Source organism: Henningerozyma blattae, chromosome 3, assembly GCF_000315915.1.
Source record: "Henningerozyma blattae CBS 6284 chromosome 3, complete genome".
In the NCBI taxonomy this organism is placed as follows: Eukaryota; Fungi; Ascomycota; class Saccharomycetes; order Saccharomycetales; family Saccharomycetaceae; genus Henningerozyma; species Henningerozyma blattae.
Genome location: NC_020187.1, coordinates 1,618,546 through 1,633,134, shown reverse-complemented (window position 1 = coordinate 1,633,134; position 14,589 = coordinate 1,618,546). Strand labels below are relative to the sequence as shown.

The following is a 14,589-nucleotide window of genomic DNA, read 5'->3' as shown; positions in this document are numbered from 1 at the left end:
TAAAATATACTATTCTAATTGAAGTTTCCTAGTTTGAAAATGAACGAATTCTATAACACATTATATTTTTTTATTACATGATGTTTTTAAATCCGGCGCTACCAGGTAACCGATGGGCTCTACAAATGAAAGAAAAAAAAATAAGTATTAGAAGTAATAAATTACTTATTAAATTACTAAGAACACTGAAAGAAGCACAAGCAATAATCACCAATATTACGATATCAAAGATGTCTGTGGAACTAGTTGAGCTTGTTAATCAATATTTGACACCAAACGTTCCTATTTCTCCAATTGCCCAAGGTGCAGAAGCTATTGTGTTCACCACACATGTACATCCATATTTACCAAATGAAATAACTAAAGATATAGATACAAATAAAAAATATATAATTAAATTTAGGCCACCAAAGAAGTATAGACATCCAGTGATTGATAAATCTTTGACTAAACATCGTACTTTGAGTGAGGCCCGTATACTATCAAAACTATTTCAAATTGAAGGCTTAAAAGTACCCAGATTGATTGCAATGGATGCCGTGAATGGTTATCTTTGGATGGAATTTTTAGGTGAAGATTTGCCAAATAATAAAGGGTTTAGTAATTTAAAAAATTTCCTTTGGATGTATTCCAGTGATGGTAGAGATCCTTATGATAAAGTAGTAAAGGAAACATTATTTAAAGTAGGAGAACAAATTGGCTTGTTACACTGGAACGATTATTGCCATGGTGATTTAACAAGCTCAAATATTGTGCTGGTCCGAGATTCAAACGACATCGATAATTGGATTCCTCATTTAATTGATTTTGGGTTAGGTTCAACGTCAAATATGGTTGAAGATAAAGGGGTTGATTTATATGTTTTAGAAAGAGCTATAATTAGTACACATTCTTCCTATTCGGATAAATATAATGAATGGCTAGTAAAAGGTTTCAGTTCAGTTTATGAGAAACAAGGTAAAAACGGCTCTAAGAAACTAGGGGAACTTTTAGGAAGATTTGAGGAAGTTAGGCTACGTGGTAGAAAAAGAAGCATGTTAGGATAGAATAATAGCTATGTTTAATTTTTACTTGCTATTAAATTATCATAATTTGGAGCTAGAAGCTATAGTAATGCAATAGATAGATTTTCCTTATATGGATAGCGTATAAATATAATTTATAAAAGAAGCATATAGACAAGGAATATATAGCCTGTTATTTATGGCAAACAGCAGATCGCACACATCCCATAACACCATTGGTTAGAATAATTTCACCTCCTACATCTTTGATAGATGGGGTATGACCATTGAATATTTTTATTAAATTCTTACTTATTAAATATTGGCGCATTATTCCATATAGACATCCCACATTCATATTTGGAGTCAGATATTCGTTGTTTTCAGACTTGATAGCGAAGTTTGTTATTGACCCTTCAGATAAGAACCCATATGCGTTCTTCAATAAAATTTCGTTCTTGAAATTTTGGGAATTGTTTTCTTCTATTTTCATAGTAAGGCGCTCTCTAGCTTGAGTGTAGTGAGAACGGTTAGTTGTTTTAAATATTGTAAAAGGGGAAGGATATGTTATTTCTGAATCAATATACGTTATCCAGTTAGGTTTCTCATTTCCATCGATAAAAGCTGCTAAAATAGTTTTGACAAAATACTGAGTAACCGAGATCAGTTGAGTATCGTGCACAGTTTGTGGTAATGGATGAGCTTCAATCTTAATGGAGCCATTTCTAAATATTAGAGTTCTCATCTTGAAGATTATCTTGCCTAATAATAATTGTTTGAGTTTTCCAATATAACTTAATGTATCTTTAGATTTAAATTCTGCTTCAAAAATTGTATCAACTAATTGTGGAAATAATTCTTCAAAAGTAACTACTCTTCTCCAACCAAAATATTTCAAAGCGATATTCAATCTATCGATCTGGGCTTGTAACAATAAAAATCTTACACTTAAAGCATCTGTTAAGTCTAATTCGGAGTCTTGATCAATTTTGCTATCTTGGTCTTCCCAATTAGCCGATTCGGTTCTTAAATTTTTTAAATCAATGGTCATATCATTGTCAAATAAACATTTATTATATGTAACTATTTTATTTTTTTCATTTACATTCAATTGTGAGAAATTAGGATCATAACGAAACGTTGAAAGAATAGCGAAATCGTCTGTTGTCTGTCCCTGTTCTAAGAAATTTTTTGTAGTAAATGAACTTAATCCTTTAGTAATTTCATTTTCCATAGTTGAAATTTCATTTGTTAACATCTTCAGTTGTAAGGTCAATAAAATATAGCCTTTATCTATTTTGTCTACTTCAAAAGATATCTATAAAGTATAGAATTCCGAAAGTTATATTAGCGATATGCTCGATTTTAAAAACATTAGACGAAATGGCATATTGGAAAAAGCGCTAACTTAACCATTGAAATAAAGTAATTGAATTAAATTAGATAAAACATCAATTCCAATCACACAGCTAAAATCAAATTGGAGTACATTATTTCAACTAAATTATATACGCTTTCTATCTAAGAAAAGAGAATAGCACTTTAAAGTATAAAAAGCTTTTCCAAAGAGGCCATTTTTCTGCAACAAGCCATGGTAGATCACATTAATAGAATTACATCAGCATTGGAGTCTGCTAGAGTAATGACTCTTGAAGCTGCTGCTGTTGCTTCATCAAAATTTGGAGAGTCGAGCTACACCCAATATTCCAAGAATATATCACCTCAGCAACTTCGAGAATTTTTAAATTCAAGATATTCACAAGAGGTTAAAGATGGTATGAATAAATTAATTTCAGCACTAGTTTCTGATGATCAACAACTTGATATTGAGTCCTATTTTGCGGATGTCATTAAAAATATTAATTCGGAAGACTTAAAAGTTCGTAAATTGATATGTATTTTTCTTTTAAGATTTGCTGAGAGAAATCCAAATTTAGCTTTATTATGTGTAAATTCATTACAGAAAACACTCTCAGATATCAATGCTGATATTAGGGCCATATCAGTAAGGGCCTTATCGGACATTAAAATCGATTCATTGCATCCAATAATTTGGTTAACTTTAAAGAAGGCAATCACAGATTCATCGGCTAATGTAAGGTCAGAAGTAGCATTTGCAATTATAAAATTAAACAGACAAAACCCAGAAGACTTTGAGGAAGATTCTGTGTTACTTTTGTCAAGCTTATTAGCTGATTCAGATCCACAAGTTATTTCTTCCACGATTATTTTGTTCAAAGAATGCTTCATGAATAATTTGGAATTGTTACATAGTCATTTCCGCTATTATTGTGAAATTATTAATTCATTAGATTCATTTGCACAATCAGGGCTAATTGATATCTTGAATGTCTATTGTAAAAAGTTTATTCACAGGCCAACGATTACTGAATTAACAGGTGATAATATCCAAAATCAAACGATGGTATTTCCTGATCATTTTATTGATATTCCATTTGAAAATTATACCATAGATTATGATCCAGATTTGCGTTTGTTTTTAGATGCAAATAAGAAACTATTGTTTTCTGATAATCCTCTGGTATTAATATCGGTTATTAAAACTCATCTTAATTTTTGTACTCCAATTGATTTTGTTAAGAATGGTCTACCCCTCTTATTGATGAGATCATTTGCAATTAGTAAAGACATTTCAGTCAAAAATGGTTTGTTACAGATAGTTTTATTAATTTGTAATAAGAATCCAAAAATTTTTTATCCATTCGTCAAGAAATTCTTTATTTTAAGGCACGAATCCTACTTGACAAGTTCAATTAAATTAGAAATATTATCTAAATTAGCTGATGAAACAAATATAAAATCAATAATTAGAGAAATTAAGTATTACATTAAAAATTTTAAGTCGGTATCAATCGTCATTAAAGCTATTAAAGTGTTAGAGACATGCTCTCAAATCTCAGATATATACGAAACTCATATTTTAAAGTGGTTAATCAATTTAATAGAAGTCAATACCTCGAATACTGATAAGGCTCTTAATGTAACACCTGTAGCATTAAATTATATTATTAATACAGTTCGTGTAATTATTCAAAAACAGCCAACTAGATATTTTGTTGATATAGTCAAATTAACTACTTTGCTAAATCATAAGAAATTCAATTTGAATGATAACTCAAAAGCTAATATTATCTGGCTAATTGGTGAAATAGCTGCTATCGAATTTAAAATCTGCCCAGATATTCTTCGTAATTTACTAAAGAATTTCATCAATGAGGGATACGAAACTAGACTACAAATTTTAATTCTATCTGCAAAATTATTATCCTATGATATAGATAATTTTAATAAACAGATTAAAGAGATAGATGTAAACGGACAGACTTCATTTTATGACTTTCGTACTTCACGTATTAATCAATTGTTTACCTCTATCATTTATTTGTGTAAGTTTGATAAGAGTTATGATATAAGAGACAGAGCAAGATGGGTCAGCTCTCTTTTTGAATCTAGGAAGTATGAAATCGCTACGCTAATGCTGCAAGCGCCAAAGCCTATTGTAAAAGATGATGATACGTTAACTAATATAAAGGTTGACTCAGATATTAAAGTATATTTCAAAAATATTCCTTGGAGCGAAATTTCTGATACCTCTAATGATGCTGAAAATGTAGATATTAGAGAACCTGCAAAATTGAAAGATTATAGTAGATATTTGAAGAATTTGTCGTCTACCTCCTTTATGAGTAAACGTAATAGTGAAAGATTTGTTATCCATAATACTAATAATAAGGCTGATGAAATTATAAGCACAGAGCCAGTAACTACAAATAGTAGTACACAGAAGACTAAGAAACCCTATAAATTACAGAGCTTGGAAGAATTTTTTGCAGATATCCCAGATTCTTCAGCCAAGGGCAAGCCTAAGAAAACCATAATTATAGAAGAAAGCTCTAGTAGTGATGAGACTGATCAAGATGATGATGAAGATTATTATGAGGACGACGATGAAGAGGAAGAGGAAGAGGATGATGAAGATGAAGATGAGTCAAGTGAGGAAGATGACGAAGAGGAGGGAGATGACGATAACAACGAAAATCTTGTTCATAACCCCAGTATTCCTGAAATTCGAATGTAATACAACTATTCTAGAATTATTATGAATCACAAGAACATATAAGGAACCTATATATATATATATATGTATGTCTATACATTTTTGTAAACAACTATTATAGTACAATATTTAGTTCATCAAAACATATTTCCTGTACCTGGTCTGAATTATCGGATGGTGGTTGAATTAAGTTTTCAGTTGGATAATATGCTATTAGTGAATGCATATTCTGAATATATAATCTATTATATAATCTCCAAAAGCATGCTCTAACTGATTTTGCAGGATGGAAGATGCCTGCCCAAATATAGTTCATAAATATTCCAGGTCCAATAGTAAAGCATAAAGATTCTAATGCATCAAAAATACGCATAATGGCATGGGGTGACGTTTCATATATATTTGGTAATAACAAATTCAAAAAATGTATAAAAGCAGATTCAGTTGACTTTCCAATACAATTTAGAGATAGATGTTTGATTACTTCGGAGGCTGTTTGCCTATGAACTAAATCTCTATCAATTAATGCATCCTCTAACAGGGGAATAATAAAGTAAATATAATCAGAGGTTAAATCTGGTCCAATATATTCAAACATGAAGGATAGTGATTTTAAAATACCATTTTGAACATTAGTTTCTGGCGTTCTATATTCATTCATTAATGCAGGTAGCACGGTATACGGGCCACAAACCTTCGCAATAATACCTAATGCAACAGCGGTACAAACACGTAATTGACGTTCTTGTAAATTTAAATTATCTAATAAAGCAGGCAAAATATCCTGTGGGCCAATTGCCTTTGCAATATAACCAAACGTATCATTAGCTAATACTCGGATTTTCTTATTAACGCTTTTAAGCAGGTCTAGCAATTGAAAACAAATTCTCAGCCACTCTTTATGTGGAATAGTATCTGGTGAAAGCTGAGCAATATTTGAAATTATCCTTATAGTATTCAATTGAACTTTAACATGAGAGTTTCTTAATATTGAAGTTAAAGTCGGCAATATTGTTGAAACAGGGGGTTCGGTATTCATTGTATTACAGATAACCATTTCATTGAGAGCTATAATAATTGAGCCTAAAGTATCTGGATAAATTTCATTTAATGACTCAAATAATATGACTGATAGCTTATTCAAAGTTTGAAATTCCTCACATATTTTAATTGAAGGTATTAAAATAGTGCATAGGTCTGCTGAATTTTGACGATTTTGAGGGTTTTTATGTTTCAAATTGTTTAGAATAATACTAATAATCGGGGGTAAAAAAGGCTGAATATCCTTCTTCAAGCATTTGCAAACAGTTTTAAAGCAATTAAAAATTGATCGATCATTATTTAAGGTCTGATCTTGGAAAGCAATTAAAAGAGTATCAATCATTCTAGTTCGTAGTCTTTCATTTAAAGAACTATTTAAATCCAATCTTAAAACTTTATTCATTGCTCTAATTGACATAATTCTCAAAGATTCGGAGTCATCACGCATTGGTAATAGTAAATTTTCCAAAATTATTTGAGGATCAATTTTTGTTGCTAGTTTAACAGTTGAATATATTACCAGATTTACTAAAGTTTTGTCTAATGAAATTCTTCTTATCCAAAAAAACTCAAAAAATTGTGGCAAAATATCATCTAATAATATATCCTGAGTAATATTAGAAATTGGAATTAAATTTTGAAGTAACAATAAGATGGTCATTTTCATATCATCATCTGGGGTATTTAATTCACGCTTAATAATTAAAATCAGCTGTTTTGAATAAAATGAAGAGTAAGAACTGTCCATTAATGGTATTATATTTGCTAAACATCTCAAAAAAGATGACAGAAGCTTGCCACGGTAATTTCTTATTCCCTTCCATATCAATTCCAATACTGGGTTAAATGATTCAATTCCGTAGGGGTAACAATTTTTTGCTAGAATGGATAATGTGTTGGCTGACAAAATTCTATTTTGTATATGAGAGTCTTGTAAATTTTTATAGAAGCATTCAATTATGGCATTCAAATTTGGTAATAAGCTTGTGGAACTATTATTAAACTTTAATACATATTGAATTATTCGAATTCCAGATTGTCTCGCTTTCCAAGAATCTTGAGAGTTTGCGATTGTGTTTATTAAAGGTAATAAAGTTGATAAGTTTGAATCGTTAGAATTTGATGGCATTGTTAAAGTTAATATAGCCATAATCTTGGAAGCATTCAATCGTAAAACCTCATCATTCTCTTCAAAATCATCTTTAATGATTTTAATTATTGTCGACGTACCTACATTTATAGATAACGTCTTTAATATCTCAACAACCATTGACTCAATATATTTATCCTTATTCAGAAGTAACGGTGCTAAAATATCTAAGATATCACCGGTAAACGGTTTAATATTGGCATTTAAGATAAACAATATCTTTGTTAGCATTTTTAAGGTTGTATGACGATCCAGATCTGTGACATTGTTGGATAAGAGGTAGTTAACCATAATTGTTATTATCAAGTTTAATTTCTCTAATTGTAAATTATTAGTCAAAAACGAATGTAAATTCTTCCAAGCAAGCTTTCTCGTAGCTTGCTTTCCATTTTTGATTCTTAAGAATATCTTCAAGAAGCGTATCTCTTCAGAACTTATATCTTTACTTGCATCCTTTTGATTGACTTCATCGCTTGTAGCTGCCTCCTCTTTCTTTAATATTGGGCGAAAGAAAGATATATCTAGCGGAGAAAGAAACTGAATATCATGTGGTAGCTGGAGATCAGTCTTCAGCTCTTTATGTAAATTGCTATTATTTGAACTTTCGATTAATTCGAATGTTTTTGACGATTCCTTAGTAACTCTTAATCGTTTATTATTCTTGCCCAAAGCTTGCTCATCTAGGCCTCTCTTCTTGGTGCCTGCCATTTACCCTTACCTCTAAAAACAGAAAATATTAAAATTTTCTATCGTAATATTCTACTCTTGAATATGAACCCTATGAAATGTTATAAATAAACTATATGAAATGTCACTAATCGGTGAGTGTATTTACCTATATTTGAAATACTAAATTTCAACTCGCTTAGTACGTCATCCTGAAATTTTGCCAAACCGCATTGACTACTAAATAAATGTTTCAAAAAAGTCAATCCCAAATAAATAAACCTGTTAATTTTTGAAAAATTAAGTTTAAATCATTTAAGAAAGATCAATCACTTTGAAATTGTGAATTTTAGCATCCCTTAAAGAAACTCAGACACTATTATACCTGAGAAATGAAGGTGTCGACACTGTTGGGTTTTTTTCTTACCTTAGTCATGACTAGGTTTGAAATATTGGTGAGTGCAAATGATGAGAATAGCCTAGATGATGAAGTGTCATTACTGCTTGAAGATTCTACCAATGCTGGTAGTTTTGGTGAAGAGACGCATGTATCTATTGATATCCCTCAAAATCAGGACCTTACTGATGAGTCACATAGCTCAATTGAGATAGAAGACGAGCCTATTGAGATACATGATGATAACATAGTACAAGAGTCTCATGAAGCAAAAGAAGATGAAGAAGCCAAACATGCCCGTGAAGAAAGAAAACAAGCCCAGTTGAAACTTATGGAGCAAGAATCTCAGAGCTACCACGAAGAACTGCAATTACAACCACTAATGAATAACCATATACGGGCTGGTTTTGTATTCCAAATGACTTCAAACGAATTTAACTTCAATGACAAGAGTGAGTTCGAATACATTCATCATGGTAGTATCTTTCCTAAATCTATGAGACATATACTACAAGAGACAAAATCACATGCTCTTCATTTAAGATTCCAAAGAGGTAAATGGGATGCTGAAAAATGGGGGGCACTACCTGATAACGGTTATTATATTGGTGGTTCAGGAGCTGAGCTATGGAGTTCTGTAGAAGCTTCTGATAAAAATTCAGCTTATGGTCAATGGAAAATATTGGCTAACTCTTTAAGCGGTATGTTTTGTGCTTCCTTGGACGCTCTTGATTCCACTCATACCATTTTTCCAAAATATTCATTTATTGAAAATGATTTTGCTAATAATAATTTCCGTTCTCCTGTTTTCAATGAACAGCATGATTTATTCTTATTACATGGTAGCTTACCGAATGAGCCCGTTTGCACAGAAAATTTAACACCTTTATTGAAATTATTACCCACAAGGGGTAAAGTAGGTTTATCATCTATATTAGATGGGCATCGTGTATTCGACAACCCATGGCATAACCTAGCCTTAGATCTTAACACAATATGTGATGATATTACCAAAAAATGTAAGTATACTTTAGATATACATTTAGATATGGTATTTCATATTCCAACTGTTCAAGCCAGAAATGATAGGCCCATTCCAAAACCACTGACAGGGGAAAATTTACGCTGTGATTACTCTAAACCTTATGATGCTTTTCAATGTTTCCCATTGCCGGATGAAAACTCTATCACTTATGTTTTGTCTGACGTGTTTGGTAAGAAAATTAATGGATCTCCATTAATTTCAAGTATTCCATCTAAAATTTGTTTAAAGGCTCCTAAGGAAACTTGGAATTTCTTCATCGTAGTGAATGATTCTGTCTATGGTACTGACTCAAACTGTTTTGATTTATCTGATGACAACGCAGATAAAGATCAAGATTTTTACATTCAGTCTGATAATACAGACTTGATAGCTACTGAAAAATCGCCTATTTCTATAACAAGATCATTATCAGATGATAATAATGTTCGAACAGTTTTTAAAAACACAAATGATTATCCCTTAGAAATATTACATCTGGAATCTGTTCCCTGGTTTATGAAACTATATTTATCAACTCTAACTATTCAAATATCAAATTCTAGTCCAAAAAGTCTCCGCAATGAAGATAGCCTAGAACGTACTGTAAATTTTACTTCCATATATTATTCTCCCGCTATTGATAGAAAAACTTCTAATCATTTAGAATATAAATTGACAATCCCACAGATGTCAACCGTTATTATTTCTTATAGCTTTGATAAATCATTATTACAATTTGCTGAATATCCGCCGGACGCAAATCATGGTTTTGAAATCGATTCTTCTATTGTTACTATACTATCGCCTATGAATTATTATGTCAGATCAAATACTTTATTATTATTATTGTCCACTCCCGATTTTAGCATGCCATATAATGTGATTATATTAACATCGACAGTTATGTGTTTAATTTTTGGTACTCTTTACAACTTCCTAGTCAAGAGGATGGTACCGTTAAAATATGCAGATATTTATAATAAGCGTGACTCTCCAATTGCTAAATTGAAAACATGTATGAGAAAATTCATTTAACCTAACTTCAAAACCGTCAAAACAGAAAAAAAATAGAATAAAAATAAAAATCATTAATACTAATAAATTTGATAAGTAATCGAATACTTGATCCTTGCAACGATAATAAGAAAATACAATTGTTACTAGGCTCATGCCAAGTATTAGATAGGCCAAAATTCTTTTCGACCTGTTTTTTATTATTTTAACTCAAAATTCTTTATATATGCATTTGTATTTTCAATTGTATATTGCATCAACATATGTGTGTAGTATACCTATATAATTTATAAGATATAGTATTATGTTATACTATTCCTTATCTATTTCACGAACGGTGTATACTTTTTGATACTATGGAGCTTATCAAATATAAATGGTAAATTCTTGTGGATATTTATCAATATTAATTAATAACTGAGATAATTTATAGACTATCATCGCAGTACTATTTGTGTAATAGTTGCTTTTTTTCATAAGTTAATAGAATAAGTTGAGAAGTAACTAATTAGAGCATGCGAATGGGAATATAAGTACATATTAGCGTCTGGTAAGTATATAATATAGTACAAATAGCAAAATATATGAAATTCAAAGGATCAAAAAGGATCTTCAAATGGATCTTCTTCATCATAATCATCATCTTTTTCAAACTCATAAACAATAGCACCACCTGTTGTGAATTGTTGAGCTTCTAAGAAAGGCAAATCAACCTGTTCTTTAGCTTTCTTTTGTTTATCACTTGTAGATAGATTAAAGGTAGTTAACCCCTGTAGCATTTCCGGAGTTTCAACTGTATTAGTATCCTGTTGATCCTCGGATATAAAAGTATAATCATGTTTCAAATAATTAATATGGAAATTATATTCTAGACTACGGCCAGACTTTCTGCGGTAAGTTAATTTTATTTTATTTTCATTAAATTGATTCATATTTTTATTAATGTTAAATTTATAATTGTTCTCTAAAATTTCTTCCTCATCGGGTAATTCCATTTCAATTATAATGTTACTCATGAAATCTAATAAACCATTTATGCTTGGATAATATTCATTATCATCATTGTATTTTTCCGGTATATCCTCATGATAGATACCAATAATATTACCAGATCTACTCAGTTCAGCAATTATCCCAGTAATGTCATTAGAAGATATGTAGTTTAATGAATCAATAATAATCACAGTTTTTTTAGCTGATGTGGTGTGTGTCTTAACTAATTCTGGTAGCCTATTTATCTGATTAAAATTATCCATACAAATAAACTTATCAGCAAATTTAGGCTTGTTCAACGTCTCAAATGAAACGAATATCACTTCATGAGAAGATGCTATGGATATTAGAATTTCATTTAAAATAGTTTGACCATTATGATTAATATTATCTTTTATTAAAAGTAATGGAGTTGGTTCTACAAGATTTAGAATTCTTTTCAGTAGAATACTTGGATTATGAGTAGACGTCATTTGGTTAGCTTATGTCGTTATAAAGCCTCTGTTAAATTTTTTCTCATGTCATCTCTGTTTTATACCTCGTAGACGAATTTTTCACATATCAGGCGGCCTTAGTAAAATTTGAAAAATGCACCTTAAAATGAAAATCAAAAGGATCTTGTAGTTTGGTGACAGTAAATCGATAAAATGCCTTTGTGAAAGACTTTTTTCAATCATAAATTTTTATCAAAAGCTGATTTTAAACAATTTTTATGGTCATAATAGCGTAAATTAGTAACTCTTATCCTACACAGATGTTAGGAAATGTCTTTATTTAGTAGAAAATTACATAATGATATAAAATAATAGAGAAGAAAATGAGATATTTTAAAAAGTTCTAATACATGTACTTGAATTGTGGATTCTTATCACTTAACTTATCATCATAAGGTATAGGTTCGCCTGTTTCGTTACAGCGTTTTGTAATAGCATCCTTCTTTTTATTTTCCCACATGTAGAGAAATAATTGCAGCAATGTCATAATAATTGATAATACTTGAAAAGCCAAACAAATCGAAAGGCCAGTAATATAACGTGGTTTTTCTTTAGCAAAAAATATTTGACCAGCTACCAAGCCTGAGCCTGAACCTAAAAACAAATTAATGCCTAAGGCGGTAGCTCTCTTGAAATAATTACCTACATTGCCACTTAGCCATAAACAATTGACCGCAGCATTGACATAGATACCCATACACAGAATGTAGACACCAAAATATCTCACACCATGAATTTGAGAGCCTAGTACAATTGCTAGCCCAATAATAGTGGTTAGGCAAGCTCCCACAATAAATGGGGATCTTAACTTAAGGCGATCAGACAAATTTGCACATATAAAGAAAACAATTGCTGTTAGAAAATAAACTGGAACTGTCATCAATTGAGCTCTAACGTTAGTAAACCCAAGTGAAGTAATAATAATTGGTAAGAAAACAGTTAAACCAAAAGTAGTTAAATCAATACCAAATAGAGCAACAGCACTAACCCATGTCTTAATATCTTTAATTGCAAACCACACTTGCTCCCAATCAAATTTTTCTTCTGGGTTAAAAGTATTCATGGTCTTATATCTTTCCATAACATATTCTTTTTCTTCCTTGTTAAAGAACCAACTATTCTCTAAATCTTTAGCCATACCAAAAAAATATAATGGTGTGCAACCAATAGAAATGGCACCTTCCACAATGAAAATATACTGCCAGGCAGCTAAATGGCTGCCTTTAATCTTGGAACATCCATATGAAATTAACCCACCAAATGAAGAAGATAAGCACGCAGCTGAAAACACGTACGCAAATCGTTTGGCATATTGTTCTCTTCTATAGCAAACAGAAAGATACATATTGATAGCAGGGTAAATGATACCTTCCATACAGCCCAAAAGAACTCTAACAGCAACTAAACCGCCAAAACTTTTGCACCAAGCAGTACATAACGAAATAAGACCAAATGAAAGTAAACATATAGTCATTAGATATTTTGGACCAATTATTTTTAAAAGATTTGTACCAATTGGATCAAAAACAATGTAAGAACCGTAGAATACAGTAACACATGTATTATATTCTCTTCCCTTTAAATTCAACGATTTTGATAATCCAGCAATTTCTGCATTACCAATATTTGATTTATCTAAATTAGATAAAAAATATAGCAAGCACATCAAAGGAATTAAAAACATATCCATTTTCTTTAGGATTTGTTTCTCCATAGGATGTGTGGCAGATGGTATGCCATCTTCGTCTGTGGCTGTTGATAAAATACCGGCTTCATAGACAGAATAACTTTCTTTCTTTTTGCCATCATCATCATCAGAATTTAAATCTGTGTTATCAAATTGAATAGTTTTTCTATAATGAAGATTTGTGTCATTATCAGAATCCATAGAATTAGGAAGTTGACTCTCACCAACTATAGTATTTCCTTTTTGGAACAAAACATTTTCATATGGTTCAATCTTCAGATTCAACATTGTTCTATATATGCGAGAATTTGTTTTTAAAAGTTGCTATTATTTTAATTTATAAAAAATAAATGTTAATCATTAACAATTTCTTATTTGCCTTAATGGGTTATTACAGCCCCAGGTAATAGAACCTTTTAAAAAAAATTAAAAATAAAAATTTATTAAAATTAAAGTAATGGAGTAAAATAATTACTATCGAGCAAATATGTCCTCTTTTTATAGTTTTCCCCAAGCTAAACAGAAGGCATTCTTTAAAAGATTATAAAATATATATTTTACGACACTATGGTAAATTACAGAAATCCGCTACGCCTATTCTATGTCTAAACTTAAATATTTTTTTCCAAAGATAATAGTTATTAAACAATATACTCACACAATTCCCTTGAATCCCGAAAAGGTATAGATGGTTTGAATTTTACCTAAGGGAACCTCTAAGCACTCATCACATACTAGAAACATTTTTAAATTAAAAATTCCTACAATTGTTCTAACGAAACGGAATATGAAAAATAAAATAAAGTAAAAATTACAGAATGGAAACTGGTTACCAAATCGCCAAAAAAATTCTATTCATGCAACTTTAATTTAACAAAATATGAAAGTTATCAAATTCCAAAGAAAAGTAAATTAATAATTTGAGACTTATTTCTTCTCCGTCAGAAATAGGAAATGGTTAACTTAGAAACAGTAGTATCGGGTAAACGACCTAAGGAAACAAAAAAAAAAAAAAAATAAAAAATTGAAAAAGTGGGAGAG

The 14,589-nt window shown here is 30.5% G+C and overlaps 7 protein-coding genes across 7 annotated transcripts; 3 read left to right on the top strand and 4 right to left on the bottom strand.

Annotated features, from left to right (window-relative positions):
- Positions 1–77: 77 nt before the first annotated feature.
- BUD32 (serine/threonine protein kinase BUD32) lies at positions 78–1,046 on the top strand (the record flags this gene model as incomplete). The annotated part of the gene is made up of 1 exon (XM_004179939.1): positions 78–1,046. One exon carries the CDS (start codon positions 78–80, stop codon positions 1,044–1,046), a length of 969 nt encoding a protein of 322 aa, XP_004179987.1.
- Positions 1,047–1,197: 151 nt separating this feature from the next.
- ABZ2 (aminodeoxychorismate lyase ABZ2) lies at positions 1,198–2,262 on the bottom strand (the record flags this gene model as incomplete). Its single annotated transcript, XM_004179938.1, has 1 exon — positions 1,198–2,262. One exon carries the CDS (start codon positions 2,260–2,262, stop codon positions 1,198–1,200), a length of 1,065 nt encoding a protein of 354 aa, XP_004179986.1.
- A 333-nt stretch (positions 2,263–2,595) lies between these two features.
- APL6 (AP-3 complex subunit beta) lies at positions 2,596–5,103 on the top strand (the record flags this gene model as incomplete). The annotated part of the gene is made up of 1 exon (XM_004179937.1): positions 2,596–5,103. One exon carries the CDS (start codon positions 2,596–2,598, stop codon positions 5,101–5,103), a length of 2,508 nt encoding a protein of 835 aa, XP_004179985.1.
- Positions 5,104–5,197: 94 nt separating this feature from the next.
- HSH155 (U2 snRNP complex subunit HSH155) lies at positions 5,198–7,981 on the bottom strand (the record flags this gene model as incomplete). The annotated part of the gene is made up of 1 exon (XM_004179936.1): positions 5,198–7,981. The coding sequence occupies one exon, from the start codon at positions 7,979–7,981 to the stop codon at positions 5,198–5,200; it is 2,784 nt and encodes a 927-aa protein (XP_004179984.1).
- Positions 7,982–8,373: 392 nt separating this feature from the next.
- Positions 8,374–10,395, top strand: GPI16 (GPI-anchor transamidase subunit GPI16; the record flags this gene model as incomplete). The annotated part of the gene is made up of 1 exon (XM_004179935.1): positions 8,374–10,395. One exon carries the CDS (start codon positions 8,374–8,376, stop codon positions 10,393–10,395), a length of 2,022 nt encoding a protein of 673 aa, XP_004179983.1.
- Positions 10,396–10,973: 578 nt separating this feature from the next.
- IKI1 (Elongator subunit IKI1) lies at positions 10,974–11,840 on the bottom strand (the record flags this gene model as incomplete). Its single annotated transcript, XM_004179934.1, has 1 exon — positions 10,974–11,840. One exon carries the CDS (start codon positions 11,838–11,840, stop codon positions 10,974–10,976), a length of 867 nt encoding a protein of 288 aa, XP_004179982.1.
- A 364-nt stretch (positions 11,841–12,204) lies between these two features.
- On the bottom strand, positions 12,205–13,836 carry TNA1 (Tna1p; the record flags this gene model as incomplete). The annotated part of the gene is made up of 1 exon (XM_004179933.1): positions 12,205–13,836. One exon carries the CDS (start codon positions 13,834–13,836, stop codon positions 12,205–12,207), a length of 1,632 nt encoding a protein of 543 aa, XP_004179981.1.
- Between the last annotated feature and the right edge of the window lie 753 nt (positions 13,837–14,589).